At 41.7% G+C, this 19,286-nt stretch overlaps 2 protein-coding genes across 6 annotated transcripts in view; both read left to right on the forward strand.

Moving 5' to 3' along the window:
• Nucleotides 1-2,388, forward strand: part of fermt2 (FERM domain containing kindlin 2) — a 39,766-nt gene extending 37,378 nt beyond the window's left edge. For all 4 annotated transcript variants that reach the window (XM_044047505.1, XM_044047506.1, XM_044047507.1 and 1 more), the window contains one exon: nt 122-2,388. In XM_044047505.1, coding sequence (XP_043903440.1) covers nt 122-295 — 174 coding nt within the window. In that variant the 3' untranslated portion in view covers nt 296-2,388. The remainder of the gene's footprint in view (nt 1-121) is intronic.
• Nucleotides 2,389-14,588: 12,200 nt separating this feature from the next.
• The window catches only part of stxbp6 (syntaxin binding protein 6 (amisyn)), a 44,301-nt gene continuing 39,603 nt past the window's right edge, over nt 14,589-19,286 (forward strand). For both annotated transcript variants that reach the window (XM_044048214.1, XM_044048215.1), the window contains exon 1: nt 14,589-14,862. The gene's annotated coding sequence lies outside the window, so the exon portion shown is untranslated. The remainder of the gene's footprint in view (nt 14,863-19,286) is intronic.

A 19,286-nucleotide genomic window follows, 5' to 3' on the forward strand; every position in this document is an offset into this window, starting at 1 on the left:
GTGGATCATACAAAATATAATAACATGACACCTGTTGCATGAATTAAAACCCATAATTGCATACATGGTACCACTATTATGGGGGTTGACTCCTGTCACGTCTTCTACTCCGTGTGCTCAGGTGACGGTGGAGTTTGCAGACGAGCCCAGTCTGTCTTTTGTCTGCGCCGAGGTGGACTGTAAGGTCGTCCATGAGTTCATCGGTGGCTACATCTTTCTGTCCACGCGTGCCAAGGACCAGAACGAGTCCCTAGATGAGGAGATGTTCTATAAACTGACCAGCGGCTGGGTCTGAGCTGCAGCAACAACCCAGGGGTCAACAATTGTAGGTCAGGGGGCCAGGAAGGGAGTGGTGAGAGTCTGTGTGGGGGTGGAACTGCATTGTATGGGTTTATTTTATTCTACTTTTCTCAGTCTTTTTTTTTTTTTAATTGTTTGGAGATGTGCTGAAGAGTCAACTGTTCATTTGATCATTTGTTACAACACTACTCTGTGGTGACTGCAGTCCAGGTGAACTCTGAACTCAAACTCCTGTGGTTGAACAGAAGTCTCATGCAAACCTGACACAAGGTGTTGGTCTGTTTAACCACGTCCACCTGCCTCCTCTCTCCTCCTGGACTGACGGCCGTCAACTTGCGTCCACAACTTCCCTTTAAAACCAATCAAACACCAAATGTTAATCCCAAAGATCCTCCTTCTTTTTGTTACTTTTTGTCTTGCTGTCCTTTTCTCTCGTTCTTCTTTATCCGGACTAAAGGAACTGACGTTTAACAGTTATTAAAACATACTGTGATATAGTGCCACAGATACCCACACTTTTAATTATTTATCCTGAAAGATGGACTTCTTCAGTGAGTCTAATCCAGAGGGTGAACAGCAGCATACTGTACATCCTGTTCACTCTATATGAAGGTTTTAATCTCCACTCCATTGAAGTCACGTGTAAGCACTTGTGCAGTATCCAGTCCTGTTTATGAATAAGCTGTTTTTTTGTTTTGTTTTTTGCTTTCGTTGTTTGTCGTCTTTATTTCAGACGTGGAGAGTCCAGACTCATCATATTCACTGACAGTTGACACTTGAAAGTCTGAGGTTTGTATTTAATAGACCGTATGTGAGGACACGCTACACAGGGACGCGTGTCTTTTTCGTTGTTATATCAGCAGCCTACATTACATTGTTACAGCCTTCATTCTGTCCTTTTTAATGTTTCCTGAAAGCAAGTTTTAAAAACTCTGTTTGGAACTAAGTGCACGTGTATTTAAAATGTCTCACCCCATTGGCAGTTTTTAATTTTTAAAGATATTTGTTTAATCCAAATTCAAGGCAGTCTCCTGTTGAGACTTTTAAGGTTTTTTTTTTATTTTCTCACTTGAATGCGTCCAAATGCTTTCATATTTAGTGGCGTGCGTCTCCGGCTGTCTGTCTGTTCTGACCACACAAGAAGGGAAATCACGACACACACTACATATCACAAGGCCTCCCTTTTGTCCTTGTGCCACCATTAACTTTAATTGCCTTTCTCACACCGTATAGTATTAATATTGTTGTTATTCTTATCTTTATCATTACACACCAGCAAAAAAGGTCACTGGGTTTGAAGAATGAATATGCAAACGTTCCTCTCTTCTCTCCTCAGTATGAAGGATCAGTTAGTTAGTTAGAAAGTATTGTTCTTTTTGTAACTAATGTAAAAACACAAACGTTTTATAGAAATTGTACAGTTTTTTTTTTTTTGTTCTTCTGCATTTTCAGGGTTTGGAGGTTTTTGCTTTCAGAAGTAAAAGGGGAGGGAGGGGCATCTGTCGACCTGTAGTATTCAGAACTGTGCCTGCTTATGTTGTGGTCTTACTGAGTTTTCAGATGAAGATATATATGAATATACTATATGAAGATAACACTAATCTCAAGCTCCAGGTTTGAAGATGTTTGTCGAGTACATATATTTTTTTTCTAAAAATCCAGATACGTATGCCTTTTTAAATGTTTTTTTTTTTCTTTCTTTCTTGTATCATTGCTTAACTTTATTCATTTCTGCTTTCTCTTCCACCACTCGCGGCTGAAATATCTGTGGCCCCGAGTTGCATTTTTAGCTCATTCTTTAGACCGACCGCGATACTTTCTGTGCATTAATGCTCAGCTTCACATAAATGTCTGGTATTGTCACAAATGAAGTGTGCCATTTAATAATGTCCATATGAAGGAGACACATTGTTAAGAGCCTGGAGTTTGAGACAAACCAACAAAAAAAACAAACACAGGTAAGAGGAAATCAAGCCTTGATGTTTTTTTGTTTGCCTCCAGTGTCAGGAGCAGCAGTGCATGTCCTGCTGCTCTGTTTTCTGACTGTAAAAATGCATTTATTTTAAAAAATAAAGTAATTTTTATTTAAGCTGGGTGTTCTCTGACCTTGAATCATTGAAGAGCCTTTGCTTGGTCCATTAGAAAACGCCCGCTACATACAGTACCATGTAATAATTACTTTGTCTGCCTGCGAAAATTATGAATTATAAAAAAATATAACAAAATTGCCAGATCAACTTGGTTTTTCTAGAATCACATTTTGAAAATGAGTCTTGTTTCTGTCGTCCACCGACTCCGGGACAGTCACTGTGACTCTTAACACTCAGCTGATGTCTTATTTTCTTTCTTTTTTTATTCCTCTGCTCGTTCAGAACCATGAAAAATGTTAAGAAAATGGCATAATGTTCTAAATATGCAGCATTTCAAGTTTTCTTCAAACTGGGCTTAGATTTCCGACCACTCTTAAGATACAGTCACAGGATTAGAGATCAATAGGCCTGGTTTGTGTCAAGTATACTATAAAAAACAAAACAATACAACTAAAATAACCATCCTGTTCAGGAATTAATATTAATAAATAATAAAATATATATTTATTTGTATTTAAATATGTAATCCACAGACATTACTTTTACGTCTACGTTATTGTGTACTGCTCGTGTTTCTCCACGAGAGGGCAGTGTCAGCCTTCCCCCTTCCCTGCTGTCCCCTCCCTGCCTTTCAAACTTCTCCAAACTGGACATGTTTTCCTGGCATCCCAGCAGAAACCATGTGCCAGACTGAGGAGGAGGAGGAGATTAGATCAGAGGACGCCCTGCAAACAGGTCTTGTCTATTTTGCATTCCCATGGCCCGCGTTTGTCCCGTCACCTGCTGAGCAGCTGGGGCGTGGAGGTGTTCGTTCCACCTCATGATGCTCCCTGCAGTGACATGTTGAAGGGCGTCAGGTGTAAACGTGATTCCTCATGAACCGCTGACATTGTACTGTATTGCAGAAACTTTGTGAGCTTGTATCCGTCACTCCTCAGATGAGATGAGGTGTGCGTTATCACCGTGGGAACAACAAACTGAGCTCTGCAAGAACATCTTGTTCTTGTCAAAGATGGTCTCAATCCAACACTTAAAAAACCCTGAGATGTTTGACAGCAGTCACGTCCATAGAAGCTTTTGAGTGATGTTCCCTACACTGTTCTCCCACCACACTATTAAAGCTGTGTGGGATTTGGTCACTTGTGCTCCGTGTGTATGAGAAGTTAGGACTTATAAACTCTAGCTCCAACTCGTGACGTGGAATTGCCTTTTCATGTGACAGCAGTACTGTAAATGTGGGCGGTCCCTGAGGATGACATGTATGGACTGTGCTGCTCACAATAGTAGGAAGTAAAAAAAAAATAAAAAACATAAAAGACGTTGCACAATACAGTGGTCAAAGTACTGGTTGCCATTCAACAAAGCGGCTTCCTGGTTAAACAAAGTGCAGAGTCTCGAGGAAGCATTGCTAATGCTCTCCTCATCCCTGAAGTTCACAGCCAGTTATGGTCATTGTTTATGTCTGTCTCACACACTTTGCCTTCAACTCCCGCAGAGCACTGAGTGTTATAGACGACGCCGGCCGTGACGGCAGATGGGGGGATAAGCTGGTTTCAAGTCAGAGAAAGAAAGCTTGTCCTTTTTTCCTCCTCAGACTAGTGACTCAACCTTGTCAAGATCAATCGCTTTTTATTCTCTCTCTGTAACAAGTGTCAGCGGCTGTTGAGAGGTCATTTTCAGGGAATGTATCGCGCCGCCTCGAAAAGGTGAAAGCACCTTCTGCCAGGATGACAGACAGTGATGAGCAGGTTTCTCTGGAGACAGTAATGTTGGCCTATGATTCAGCCCTGGTTCTCAAACTGTGGTGTGTGTACCACCAGTGGTACGTGGGCTTCCTCTGGTGGTGAATAAGAAATATTGTTAAATACATCCATGCCATTGCCCATGATATTTGGTCGACGAATTGTCGTGACTTTGATTAGATTTTTTTGTCCTTCAAAGTCAAGTGTAGGAGACATCTAACAGTGAGGCTGCAGATTGTAACAGATGAAATACAGTTTTCCACTCACTCACCCCTCCCTTTCCCCAGTGTGTCAGGGAATTACAGTAGCCTTCACATACCAGGAGAGGTTGTTGTTCTTCGTTTTGTGTTGAAACGCACACGGGTTTGTGTGTAGAAACATGTACAGCAAGGCCTTTGCTTATTAAAAAGAATATTCATTCATGAATTCATTCATCTTCTCCCACTGTATCCTATACATGAGGGTCACGGCTGTGCCAATCCTAGCTGATTTAAGGCGAAGGACAGCGTTCACATTTTCCACTCTGGTCACGGCACGGCACGGCACAGCACAGCATTCTAGACATTTCCCTGGTAGTTGTTGGAGATTAACCCACATTTTTGGTATTGTTAAGTCTTTTTAACTGATCTACAGTGCAGCATTGTGAGGCTTGATTTTTGTATTGGACATCTCTTCCTGTGACGGCAGTCTGACCAATCAGTAGCAGGTACTATGCTAGTGGAAACGCAACTTTGCCGTGCAGTGCCGTGCCGTGCCGAGGCGAGCCAGTGGAAACATGCCAATAGAGACAAACAACCATTCACTCTCACACCTAGGGTCATTTTAGAGTGCCAAATCTGCATGTTTTCGGACTATGCGAGGAAACTGGAGAACCCGGAGAAAACCCATGCACACACAGGGCAAACATGCAAACTCCATGCAGAAAGGCCATAAAAACAATACTCTAAAGCTATAAAAACGTTTTTTTTAAGTCAATCACATAGGATTTTCTGCAATAATAGACTTCATCCATCACTTTGAATTGTGACTATTGTTTGCAAAACTATTTCCCATCAGCCTCAGGTGTAATTTCTCGACAATGTACAGTATATCACATTCTCATGTCATCGTTATTGTTGCGCTTCTCGTCTGATGAGACTTTGCCTCAACTGTTTCTCTTTATTTACACTTTATTTATTTTAAATCAATACCATGATGAAACGTTTCAAAGTGAATGCTTTTCAGCAGACATGTTGGTTTTATAATTACCAACAAACCACTTTAATTACAAAAGAGACTGATGTGTTTCCAGGGTGTTTGTGTTTTTTGCAAGCCTAACCATTCACTGCACAGAAACACTGTCTCTCTGCTGGCAGAAATGACTTTTAGTAATGTGTGATTGATCATTTCCAGTCCCACAGAGTCTGTATTTGACCTCTTGTATTATTAAACCATAAAAACTTTACCTTCAAAAAACCCTCACATATGTTCTTCCCATTATCCTGGCTTCCCATTCAGTTGTGTTCAGATCTGTTTTAATGGGAAAAAAAAAGCTCTGGGCTGAACTTTAAACATTGCCAAGATTCTTATCTTGATGTCATCAATTATTCTCTAAGCCACTAAAGTGGTGTTGAAGGTTCTCGGAAACGTGTGTCTCAAAGCCTAGAACAACAATCTTTATGTCCACATAATCACAAAGTTTACTTTTGCCTTCAGATAATTCACCAGAATGTTGTTAAGTTGTATCGGGACAAGCGCTTTCAGACACCTCAGGGGGATTTTATTTCAGGAGGAACCAAACTACACTTTACACCAGCGTATTCCGTCTGTTGGACGAGGCATACGTACGAGTCTGAGGTCGTTCCCTTTGTTGTTTCGCTTCCTGCTGCTGCAGAAACTCTAAAGCGTGTCATTTATGTCTCAGAGGTGGTGATCCGGGACGGTGTCCGCTCAGCTCATGACATCATGTCACATGACATGAGATGGGACTGTTATGAACCCAGGTGCTTACATCATCACTTTGGGCCGCAGCAACAAGTGCATAGTCATACATACATATATATATATATATATGTATATATATATATACATATATATATATATATACATATATATATGTATATGTATATATACATATGTTTATATTCCAATATTATTATATATACACACAGGTCCTCCCACGATCCTCATGTGAAGTATAAAGCGGTAGAAAATGGATGGATGGATGTCCAAAACAGACTTTTACGTGTATGCGTAACTAAACGACAGCTTACAGATGCTCTGTGCTCTTAAAGGAATACTTGCATTTAGCTTTGTATTACTTAGAATATGGGCGGTAACCTCAGTTTCCCCTGAGTCGAGAAATATCTTCATTCTTTTCTTTGTTACGTGCCTTGGTCCGAGGCTTGAAGCTGTAACGCTATAATTCCGCACTTTTTAGACCTACTCAAGGTTCAAGGTTCAAGGTTCAAGGTTCAAGGTTTTTTTATTTGAACCTTAAAGGTGACATAGAATGCTTGTATCACACATATATGTTAGTTATGGAGGTCTACTTACATATATGAACTTGTTTTCATGATTAAAAACCTCCTAATCGCTGCAAACGAGCCGATCAAAATATCTCCTCACTGACGCTCTCGTCAGTCGCGCTGTTTCAGACCAAAACCACACCCCTAGAATATGGACTGTGTTGTGATTGGCCAGCCAACGAGAGCTTTCCCACTGTCCTGTGATTGGCCAGGTACCTGGAAGTGACGTAATAGCTCTCAGATACACAGCTCCCCCTCTGGCACGGTGGATGCTCTGCATGTCAGCAGCTACAACGAGAGTAGTTCTTCTGTACGCAACCGGATGTGCCCGGACTAGTGCCCGCACCAGGAGGCGCTACGGTGGTGAGAGGAGTGGTGAGGATTTCTGATGACGACATCAAATTAAGGAAGTGCCGATCCGCTTCGCAGAGCCCAGGAAAACAATACAACACTATTTTCTCAGCAGTGGCTGAACTGTTTGTTCTGAAACTTTAGGGTTTCATAAACGAGGTAATGACGCAGATACACACACACAAACGCAGCGTTAATTGGAGCTTCCGGTCTATGTGGGCTTTAAATTAGCGTTGCAGTTTCACGTTTACACTCGCAGGGGGACGGGACGCCATTCCCAGGATGTAAACATCTTTGCTAACAGTTATGCTAACAGGTTCTGCCCCATTCTAGTAATACAAAGCTAAATACAAAGTGTTCCTTTAAGTAATTTTCTGTGACGTTTTTAACCCAAGTAAATATAACTTTGCCTCAGGGAATGTTTGGCTTTAAACTCACCCTCTAAAACCTGTTTCCTTACTGTCGGTTAAATCTTGTTTTTCATGGGAGTTAATGCAACTTAAAGGCCTGCCAATGTTAGGGCATATACTGTACGCACATTTTCACCTTTTTCCCCGTTATTTCATACAAGGGAAAGAATCTACTTTATGTTGAAAATCAATTGGAACCCTTCTTCTTTCCAAAATAGGAAGGAGGTGAAAGCAGAGGCTGTAATGGGACACTGGGGACATTTTTCAATTTTGTTGGCTCAGTGTAAAATACTGAGATAAATTGATCCCCATGGATCGGCAACATCCCCCTTTTTTAGAATCTCACCTTCGTCCATATTTTTATTGTTGCCTCAAATTGTCCCCAAGCATCAAGACAAAATAAAAAACAGTGGGCGCCCACTGTGTTCGTCTCTGTTCAAGCGTGACATTGTCTCCCGATTGACACCAGTCGTCCTGTGACAATAAAAACCCTAATTGAGCTTGCAAAATAATACCGGTTCCTCGGCTCTCAGAGGGGTTTGATCGGCTAAATTAGCTGCTTTGACTGTTATCTGGAGACGGCGCAATAAAGGGGTGGAGAGACTGTTTACTGGCAGGTGGACAGAGGACAGAGGACACTAAAGACTTGGTTTTGAAAAGACTGAACAAGCAAAGCAAGACGTGGAAAAATACTAATAAAATCCAGCATGGACTGGTGGTGCTGGATGTAGAGGAGAGTGAAAAGGTCAAATAGACTATAATGGAGATTAAGACACTGTAATGAGGCTGTCAGGTGTCTGAAACCTTAATATGATAACAGAGATGATTATAGAGAAACGCCACACACACAAGCACAGCAGCCACACACCTGTCAGTCAACTGTCAGGCTGCGTAGATGGGGATGGATTTCATTTGTGGTGTTTAGTGGTGTGTGGTTCCATAACACACGTCTTTCGCCCGGTGCGTTGTTCTGAAGTGTGTCTCTAAAAACACTCAGGTTTCACCCGCGAATGAAGCTTTTCAGCCAGTGGGAAATGTGAGATTAAATGTTTCCTCTGACTGATCAGAGTTACTTGGGACTGGCCTTGCGTTCACATGATTCACAGTTCAAGTGGCTGCATTTGGCAACAAAGAATCTGTTGTCAAATGATGACCACACGAGTCATTATATGAATCAATAAAGGCATATTTTTTCCCAAAGGAGCGTCTGGAAAGTCCATGTGTATAAATTCTCCTAATCTGACAGATGTGGACTCATCAGAGGATTATTTATGACAGTCGTTATCCTAACGATTGTTTAAAAGGAAGGAAATCTCAGTAAAAGCTTATTTGTATTTCCATGCTTCACTGGACACAACTATGCTTTTCCAGAGAAAAGCATGATTACTTTAAGTGTATTCATTCCTACTGAGGGAGATTAACAAAGGATTTAAACTAAACTGCACTCAGGCAAAAAAAGAACCTAGAACATGAGGAACGGGCAAGATTCAGTAACGCACTTTCTTAAAACAGCACAGAGGTCAGGGATTTATTCAGCTTCAGCATAATGTGAAACATATTCTATGAAGTACATGCGTGTTAAAATCAATAGCAGATGTGAGGTCTTGCTCTTTCTTTTCTTTCAAAGTCTTTAAAGATGATGGAGTTGTAGGACGGACACTCATGGATCCTTCTACTTTTTTCTCACACACGTGCACACATCGCACTCCGTAATCACCAAAATCTCTCCCACCTGACAACACAGGCAGGTAGGAACAGAAACTCACAGTAAAATAATCACCCATATTATCAGTTTACTCGTCAAGATACTAGACATTGAACATGTGCTATATAATATTCATATTGCATAGCCTATAAGAAGATATAATAAACTTCATTTGTAATTATGTGCCAGTGAGAAAGGGCATCATGTCCTGTGTGTGCTGTAGCTACAAAGGCAGAGGCCCAGTTAGTCCACGTCTCTGCTGCAGCTGTGTGTGTCGACGAGGGAAGTCAGAGCCCACTGTTGTTTTTGGAGAACAAAGCCTGCATTTTCGGATCAGGTTTGTGTTTGTGACAGTGGCTCCATGTCCGCCTCGGGGCTAGTATCGTGACGCGTGCATTAGTTTGTTTTTTTTTTTGCAGAAATCACCACTTCAAACCCGAAGCTTCACTGTAACAAAAAACCCCAAAAATGGATTCTAAACCCTCAAAACGCCATGATGACCGGTTTAGAATGTCCTCACAGGAATGGAGCTAAACTTGTCTTTGCAGTGATAGAAAGACAAAGGCAAGCACACCTACTTCACTGAGCCTTCAACACGAGGCCTCAGCTACACTAAACACCCCCCCCCACATAAACACCCAGAGCAGCTCCCTGAACGTGCCGAGTTCCATGAAGTTAGAAGAATCACAAAAACAACCCTGATGAAAGAAAGTCAAACAAGTACCTTTGATTCTCTCCGTCCACAGACCACAGAGAGGACATGCACGTGAGCTCGACCACGCCAACACATGCAGTGTGTGTGTGTGTGTGTGTGTCATGCCTCACACTGTGCAGAGTACATAACAAACCACATGGAATCAGTTTGATTGGTGCAGCAGAGACACAGACGGACATGGACGACTATACGGACGTGGAGAGTATACTGGGGAGTGTGTGAGTGCACGGCAGCCCTACATCTGGCCCTTTGTGGAGACGAGAGGCAGCTGGCCCGGTCCGGAGCGACGGGTCCCTCGCACCGTTCCATTCCTCCATCGTCAGATCTCCATGTTTACCCTGCTCACCGTGGGGACTGAGGCAACTCTTTCTCCCTCATCCAGCCAGCCAGCCTCCGCAGCGCCTTTGAGTGATGTCACAGGCTGGACGGATGTTTATGTTTTCCAGGATTTTCAGAAGAGGGATGGAGAGGGTGTGCAAAGAGAGGACGAGAAAGAGATGAAGCACCAGGTATAGGCCTCTGACAGTAACTCCTGCTGTCTCAGGGAGTGGTGGGAAAAAAGGGGAAAGCCCAAGGTTTTGAAATGCCTCAGATAACAAAGAGTTATATACTGTATATAAAGGGGAAGACGTGGCATTTTACATTAAAAACAAAGGAGAATCTCTGATACACACTTCTAGACAATCTGCTGAAGTTCAACCTGAGCACCAGAATGAGGGAGAAAGGTGATAGAAGAGACTTAGACTGTGGCACGGTTCTTGGTGCCAATCAGGCTGCTCTCAAAAACAGTAATTAAAATAACCACCTGTCAAGAAGAACACAGATTACACTACAGCAGCAGAAGACCACACAAGTGTTCTCTGTACCTAATAAAGTGGCATTATGCCATCTTGGATTTTATATGAGAAGCTACAACATGATGTTGTCAAACAGCCTTTTGTACTAGTCAAAATAAAAAGTAACTGTAGGATTAATTACTGTTAATGAGTTGAAAGTGCATAGGCACTGTATAAAACAACATATTCACCAGAATAGTTTCCATAGATTCCAATCCCATAACACATCTCGGAAACTTCAGGCCACATGTGCAAAACGTGGAGGATGTTTCCGCCTCTGTGGCGTGTCATGGATCCAAATCCCGACCTCACCACTGGATTGAGTGTCAAGCTTTGGACGGATTTGTTTGCTTGTCATTGTGCAGACTGTTACTGAGACTGATAGTGCCATTTGAAAAAAAAACTTTGACCTCAGTGTTTTGTCTCTTTCATCAGTGAAAATTACTGGCCAGTATTTATTTATTTTTTTTCCTGGAGAGACTCAACCCTCTGAAATCCCAAATGCAGCAACAGGAAACAGCTCATGCCCTTTTAACCCTCTCTGCTTGTGTGCGTCTCTGTGTTTGCATGTGAGCGCATGCATCACTTTTCCCCCTTCGGCATTCTTCTCTCTCTCTCCCTCTCCCACCTGGAAAAAGTGACTCATGACTGTGAAAGTGTTTGCTCGTGTAGGGGAGCGCAGAGAGATACAGTCGTTATGTCACAGTCCAGAGAGAACGTATATAGCCCTTTATCCGGCGGCCTCTCGTTGCCGTCCCAGTGGCCCCCGCGTCCAGAGCTGCAAAACATCCCCTCCTCAGATCCAAATCGACACGCAACAGAGGGGAGCGTGTAAATCAAAGTGGATTGTGTGAAGGTGAACTGTCTCGGAAGACACTTTTTCTGCTTTACATTCATGAAATGAACTATTTCCACATGCTGCACCAGATGTTTGAGCAGCTTGCTGGAGTATGGAATCACAAAAGCAGACAAACGGTAATATGATCCCGAGGAAGCTCCAAGAGCTGGAGATGTAAGGAACATTCATATCTAATTATTGTTCTGCCAACTGCCAAGTCTGATTTGGACATTCCTGCCTGCAATCGTTAGAGACCCACAAGTCAAAGGAGCCCGAGATGATGACGAAATATTGTACTCACGAGTGAAAAATCCACTGACATGTGTCATTAATACAACTCGTCCTCTGAGCTCATAATGACACCTTAGCAGGACTTACATTAATGCAGCACACACACACACACACGTGTGAATCCAGACAAGCTTGAAATTAGAAACATTCATCTTTGATTACCACACAGCTGTGGATCTGTTTTGCCTTTTATCGTGCTTTATTTAATACCATCACTTACCCTAGGACATCTGCTGCAGCACGACTGCTCGCCTGCTTATCATGACAAATAATGATGACTTAAACTCTTCCCAATTCCCTTGCATGTGTACGATCAGCTGCAAACACCCAGAGGCAAAGAAACCAGAAAGAAAAGAAACCAGAAGCACATTAAAGCTGAACCATCGAGGACGAGGCAGCCAGTGGCCAAGTCCGTCCAACAATGAAGACGGGGGCTTATAAAAGAAGGAGCCAGACCTATGAGGAATTAAAGCTCTGTAGGGGATTTAGATGACTTGCAGTAAGCAAAGCAAAACATGAGACACACACACACACATACTTCACACTGCTGCCCTCTGTGTGGGAATTCCCAGGGAACAGATTTCAGTTGGCATGGCTCTAGAAACAAAAGGTATTTGAGTTGTTATAAAAGGGCATTCAGGTGAAGAGGGCCTCTCTACAAATGTCATCGCGACACATGAAGCAACTGTTTTTATTGCAACATTCACTTGTTTTATTGTGAAAAGACAATAATCGTAAGATGCTTTTAGGTTTGAGTCATTGTAAGGATTTGAAGTCAAACCTCTTCAAGTACTGTGGACCTGCCCGAACTGATGATCCAAACAAGTCTAACTGCTTTATATCACATCAGCTTAGGCACAAGTCAGAAAGTTATTATACCAACATTGTCCAAACAAGTCATTCAAAAACATTTATATGGTAATTTCTAACTCTTCTCTGTATAATTTAGAGATGTCTAATGTCTTAAAGCAACCACATATCTACATTTTGCTGTGTTTTTTTTATATATATGTACATTTTTCAACTGACCCTTTACTCAGATTGGACACTCTAAATCAGGGGTGTCAAACTCATTTTTGTTCAGGGGCCACATACAGCACAATTTTATCTCAAGTGGGCCGGACCAGTAAAAATAGTAAAATAATAGCATAATAACCTATGAACAACAAGAACTTTTTCTCCTTTGTTATACATTTAATGAAGGATATTTTTACAAAACATGACATTTCTTGAGAAATATAAGTGCAATTTCAACATTACCGTACCTAAATGTACTATTTACAGATCACACTGGATCTAAAATGGCACAAACATTTAGTCACAGGTATCTGGAAGAAAAAAATATTGTATTTGACATTACGTTTAGATTGTAATCGTAGTGTCAAATTCATCCTGTGGGCCAATTGGACCCTCTGGCGGGCCGGATCTGGCCCCCGGGCCGTATGTTTGACACCCCTGCTCTAAATTGACTGTAAGTATGAGTGAGGGAGTGGACGGCTGTTTGTCTCTCTGTGGTCTTGTGATGGACTGGTGACTTATGTCAGCTGGGACTGGAACTAGCACCGCCACCCCCCCGCGTGTGTCCCTCATGTGGAGGACAAAGCAATAGAAGACGGATTGATGTATGGATGACCCGGCGTTTACACTTGAATTTCCTGGACCTGATTGTGGCATTTAAATCACTCACAGTCCTTTAATGATGTTCTTTTTAGTGTCCCCTACTCACCATACTCACATTGGACAAGGACATAAGTTCATCTCCCTATTATTAATCATATATGATTATGCAGCTGTTATTCAAGATAATCAGACTGCTTGGATTTAGTTTGATTTCATGGCTGTGGAATAGTCAAAAAATGTTCAACGAGTGAGTTCTTCCGTCCCTTTATTTAACAAGATAACTTTCACTTTCCATATCTGCCAGTTATTCAACCGCTGAGGAATTACAGTACTGAAAAGCTGACGTCACAAACGCGTGACGCGCTGCTGAATCTCGTCTGTCCTGAGGTTCTACCGTAATGACAAGTATATGGGCACAAAGCTCTATTTCTTTGCTTTCCGGTATCCATCCATCCATCCATCCATCCTCTACCGCTTTATCCTCCACATGAGGGTCGATCTCAGCGGACATGGGGCGAAAGGCGGAGTCGCACCCTGGACAGATCACCAGTTCATAGTTTTGGACTTTTCTAGATGTCACACACCAGTCTAGGAGTTACGGTAATGAGAAGTACACACACCAAATCCTGTTTCCCAAACTTTCTATACAGGGACCCACTTTTTAAAGATGGCAAATAATCATTTCATAGAATATACACATGAATCTTGACTAAAATGTTGGGAAAATTCAGGACCCGCAGAAAAATCACCAGCGACCCATTGTTGGGTCCCGACCCAGACTTTGGAAACCACTAACAACTACTGGAAAACCACTAAAAATATTAGAAGTTATGTTCTTTCAAGTGTGACTTATTTATTAGGACATTTGCTCCTTTATTTGTCACATTTAATTGGTGTAAAGTCATAACAGGGCTGCTATTGAAGTATTAAAACAATATAATATGAACTTTATTGCTTTACACTCAAAAACATAAATTCAACATAATCGTTCCATGGTACTTTCCTCCTTCTGTCCTCGCAGGAGACTCCCACAGCACGCTGCAGATGTGGAGCGCAGCCTGCGTGGAGCTGTGACACTGAACGTGATTGGCGGACGCGTGTTTGTGTGTCTGTCTGTCTGGGAAACCTGCTGCTGGTTTTCTATCCGCGCGCACACGTACACACAAACGCTCGCGCGCTCACACACACACACACACACACACAGTCAGCCTCCGCAGCAAAGAAACAGCAGCAGCGAAAACAAACTCTCCTCCCGCGGCTCACACACCAACACAACTGTCCCTGAAAGTGGAAGTGGACAAGAAATGCTACCGTTGAGTCCGGGAGGACAGAGAACTATAGTCGGACTGCTGAGACCAGGAGCGTGGACCGTGACAGCAGCTGTTGGACAAATTAACCCACGGATCCGCTCCACGTCTGCACGTGGGAACCGTCGCCACTGAGACAGAGACACGTCGGTGAGTAAATGGACAGTACTTGTGTGTCTGTGGAGAAAACACTTTACAGTGTAAAAGTTGAATTCATGTTTAACGTCCACACGAGGAGAGTTGTTTGCGCGTTATTGATTCAGAATGTGCGTCACCATCACAACCTTTGCGGGGAAAAGTGTTTGCGCACCTGCATCTCATTACCTTTTAATTAACAACGCACACGTGAGCTAATGATACTCTTAAATGACCGAACTATACATCACTTTTATCCATATTTCCGCTCGACTTTAGGAGAAAAACTTGATAAAGAAGTGTTTTTACACACTAGACACATTTATGTACAGTTAAATAAATTGAATTATTGTTGTTTTTTAAAAATGACTGTTATCGTTCGTGTAGGGAAGATGAACCGCGTATCTCTCTCTGTTTTTGGAGCTACAGTATCTTAATAATAAACTGAGGAAATCGATAAATAACATCCGTCATCCAACATGTACTCGGAACTACAACCATAACATGGGAGTACGAATATTCTCAGAGAATATGGGTGTTGTCCAACTAGAGCAGTGGACTGTTATGATAGTAGGCTGCACTCCTGTATCATAACGTTCCCCAAAAGAGGAACCATTTATTTCACATGATCAAATTACATCATCATCAAGTCCTGACTTTAATGTCTGAAATGGTGTCTGTAGATGTGAGAAGTCTGATATTTGTGCTGCTGAGGTTTTCAAGGCTGTGCTGCTTGATGCTCCTCCAGATTTAATCAATATATCTGATTTAATGTTCAATCTTATATGTTAAGGGAATCTGTGGTCGCTTTCCTCCCAGTGTGACACTGACAAAGTCTAATGAAAATGCACATTTGGTGCTGTGTTAGAATTTGACCTGTTGAAATAATGTAAGGGGGAGGGGTCACATGTATGCAAACAAAAGCAAGCAAATAAGCCGGTAGCGTGTGTGTGTTTTCAGTTGGACAACCTCAGCATTGCCTGCACGAGAGTGCACATTTTTGATATTATTATTTAAAGGTGTCTGAAAAGGAACAGTATGAGCCTAAGGGGCGAAGACATTGTCAAAAAGAGGACGAGATGCAAAGCCTGGTTGCTTGGCGCTTTGCCGAGTTGCAGTGATGAGCCGAGACTGGTTGTATATGAATGCGAGTGTTTGTGAATAGTAATTACCACGTGTCTCTGGTGTATCTCTGTGACAGGCTGGGATCTGGAAGCCCGTTTGGTTCAGATTAGCAGTGAGGCTCCTCATTCTGCTCTTGTTCTTCCCAGTGCTGTTACCTGACCCACTTACATTCATGTATTGCTTATTCATACTGTACATGTGTGTGTATATGTATATGTATATATATGTATGTATATATTTTATAGTTATATTTAGATATGTAGATATTCAGGGTTTAATTTGCTCTGGCACTCAATAAAAAATAATTTTTTAGGCCTCCCACCCCCTATACTTGAGTGTCTTATGACACACACACACACACACACACTGCCTGTTCCATCGCTACAGAGACGACAGATCCCCTTGAAGGTTAGACATAAAGACACAAAGAGCCGTGTTTCTTTGGTGAATCATAAAATTAGAAGAGGAAGTAAAAGTCATTCTGTCAGTGTTTCTAACAAAATTACACTTTTGCTTTTGGAGCCTTGAGTGAACCTGAGTCACTTATAATGTGGTTGTTATCACTGCATCACACAGTTTTATTATGTGGTGTAAATCTAGACACAAAGCAGCTTATGTTTTTGCCTTTATAATGTTATTGTGCTACCAAATTGGCTCTTAAATGTTCACGGACTCATCCATACGCAGACTGATTGAACATTTCCTTGAACACTGTAAATGCTGCAGGCTGTTGCCTCCATGCAGTGTGTGTTATTGAGGGACTGTTCATGATGGCAGTGTTTGTGACAGATGCATCTGTTGGTAAATGCTCTGTGTTTGCCTCGCCACTGTTTTCCAACCACTATTCAGCTCTTCCCCAATGTTTTATTGCCATAAGGTGCTGGGCGATAAGGAATGAGCTCATTTGGGATCATTCATTGATTTGTTGTTACTCCATGCCTCCCTGGCTCTATATGATCTTCACATGCAGTTAAGTCATTCAGGCAAAAGGCTGAGTCCTTCCATATCCTTTCATTTTTGTTCAGGCAGAGGCTTTGATGGACAGCTGTTCTCCGTTGTGATGAGTAGTTTTCGATATTCTTAAATTGGACATTAGTATGTATTCTTTTGTGCATTTTTGTCCCACTCTGTTAATGCTGGATAGTATGACTGAAAATTGATATCATGGTCTTTGTCAATGTACCCGTTTCATGGTATGCAATGATATTTTTTTATGCAAGAGCAGCCAGGGAGAGGCCTGTGTGTAACTGCATCGAAGAAAACGCGTATTAAAGTTTTTAAATTATGTAAAATAAGCAACTTGCATTAAAAACAGTTCGATACTGGATTTCAAAACTAACTTAAAAGTTTACATATAAAACTAATAAACCTAGTGGTATCGCTTACTGTTGTGGTTTTTACTCGTCCTGTGTACTAAACAGCTGAGCAGATTTGAGTTGGACACATTTCAAAATTCCTGCCTGTCTGAGGTGGCAGAATTCAATTTTAATGAGCTTTTCTAAGTGTCGGGCACATTGTGTTCGTTCTGATAGAAAGATTTGATGGACGGCCAAATCCAGCCTGAAGTCTTATGCAGCTTGAATAATTATTCCTACAGTTGTTCTTTTTCTGTTTTTGACACTGTAGGAGAGCATTTTATCTATTTGTACCATTGAGCAATTTCTAAAAGGTTATTTGAGAAGAAAAACTCCTTGACTTAAGTGTTTCACAATCCAGTCTGAAAGGAGAGCAGCGAGAGAGAGAGCCGTTTGATTCCCCGAGTGCAGTTTTGGACTGGTACATTGTAGAAACGCTGCCAACAGAATTGGCTCCCGTTCACTGACTTCATAGTGTAAACTGGAATGTGTGGTATGAAGTAATACTCTGTATTTACCTTTTATCAACAGTTTTCATGCCTTTTAGATGACTTGTCATTACAGGCTTATTAATGCAGCACTAACAAATGATGAAAATACTCTGCAGGATGACATTAACGTCACAAAAACAACAGCGAGACGACAGCAGAATCTCTCAATCACGACATTCACCATCTGTGCTTGTGGTGATGTTGGATACTGCTCAGTGTTTTACAGCACGACTCTGGAGTTGTAATTTAGAAAGATGTGTCCACTGTAGCAGGTTGTATTTTTCTGTGAAGTCAAGGTCTCATACAGAGCAGCGAGTCAACATCATAAACTACAGGAATTTGACGAGGCTGTTGAGGGGAAGTGTTAATATATCATACGAGGAGAGTTTCCGATGCAATTATTTCTTTGAAAGTTTCCACAGCTGGTCAATACGAGTCGGAGGAATAGACACGGAGGGTGGGTTTCTTCAAGAGGAGTGCGATATTCGGTCTCTTTCTTTTAACTGCAAGGTGATATCTCTCACATTGTTTTATTCCTCTGCTCTGTGTAGATGGAATATAATTCAGGCACAAATGCTTGTTGACTCACCAGTGGAGGACACTTAATGTGTCCGATTACCACATTTGTGTCTGGAAATGCATTGAACTGTAAAATATGAACGACAGATTCTTTTTAAGCTTATTATTTAACCGTTTTACTTGTTTTTACCTTGTTTGTGCTAAGGTTTGTGTCTCTGGCTGTGTAGACAGAGGCGGCTTTCCAATTTAAATTTTCAGTTGAACAGCAGACCGTAAACAAGCTCTTGGGAACTAAAAGAAGTAAACCTCAGGTGGCTAAGCTATATTTCTCATCCATGGAGTACAGATAAGGCACAGAAATATGGCGTCTTCCAATATGCCACACCTGATTCTACCCACAGTCGGAAACTCATGCCAAATCTTGAATCAGTCCAGTAAGACAGTGAAGAGTACCAAACACTCTCTGTCTGAAAATACTTGCACTCTAATGGCTTGGAACTAAGAAGAAAGCACATATGGTTTCTAAACAGTTTAATATGTCCTTTTTAAAGCCTTCGCACACCAGATGCATTTTTATGAGAATTATTTGGATGTCAATGTTTTCCAAACTTGTGTCCAGTCAATGCACCTTTTTAAACTTCCCACACTTCCAACAGGGACACATCAATCAGAATGAATGTTGTTGATGATGTGACATTAAAATATTCAAATAAACGAATAGGCACATCTGGTACTGTTTACAAATGAACAGGACCTTCCTCAACCGTTATTCCTTATGCAACCTCTTTCTTCAGTGTGAGCTATACCCAAGTATTTCTTTACTTTTCCCTATTAATAAGTGAAAGGACTGAGCAGCAGCTTATGGCCACGAGATGCTGATGTCATGCCTTTCTTCCTATGAAGCAATTTTTCCCCTGGGTCCTATAATTTATTTTATTCAAATTGAGTT

The sequence above is a fragment of the Solea senegalensis genome, linkage group LG16, assembly GCF_019176455.1.
Source record: "Solea senegalensis isolate Sse05_10M linkage group LG16, IFAPA_SoseM_1, whole genome shotgun sequence".
NCBI classification, from domain to species: domain Eukaryota; kingdom Metazoa; phylum Chordata; class Actinopteri; order Pleuronectiformes; family Soleidae; genus Solea; species Solea senegalensis.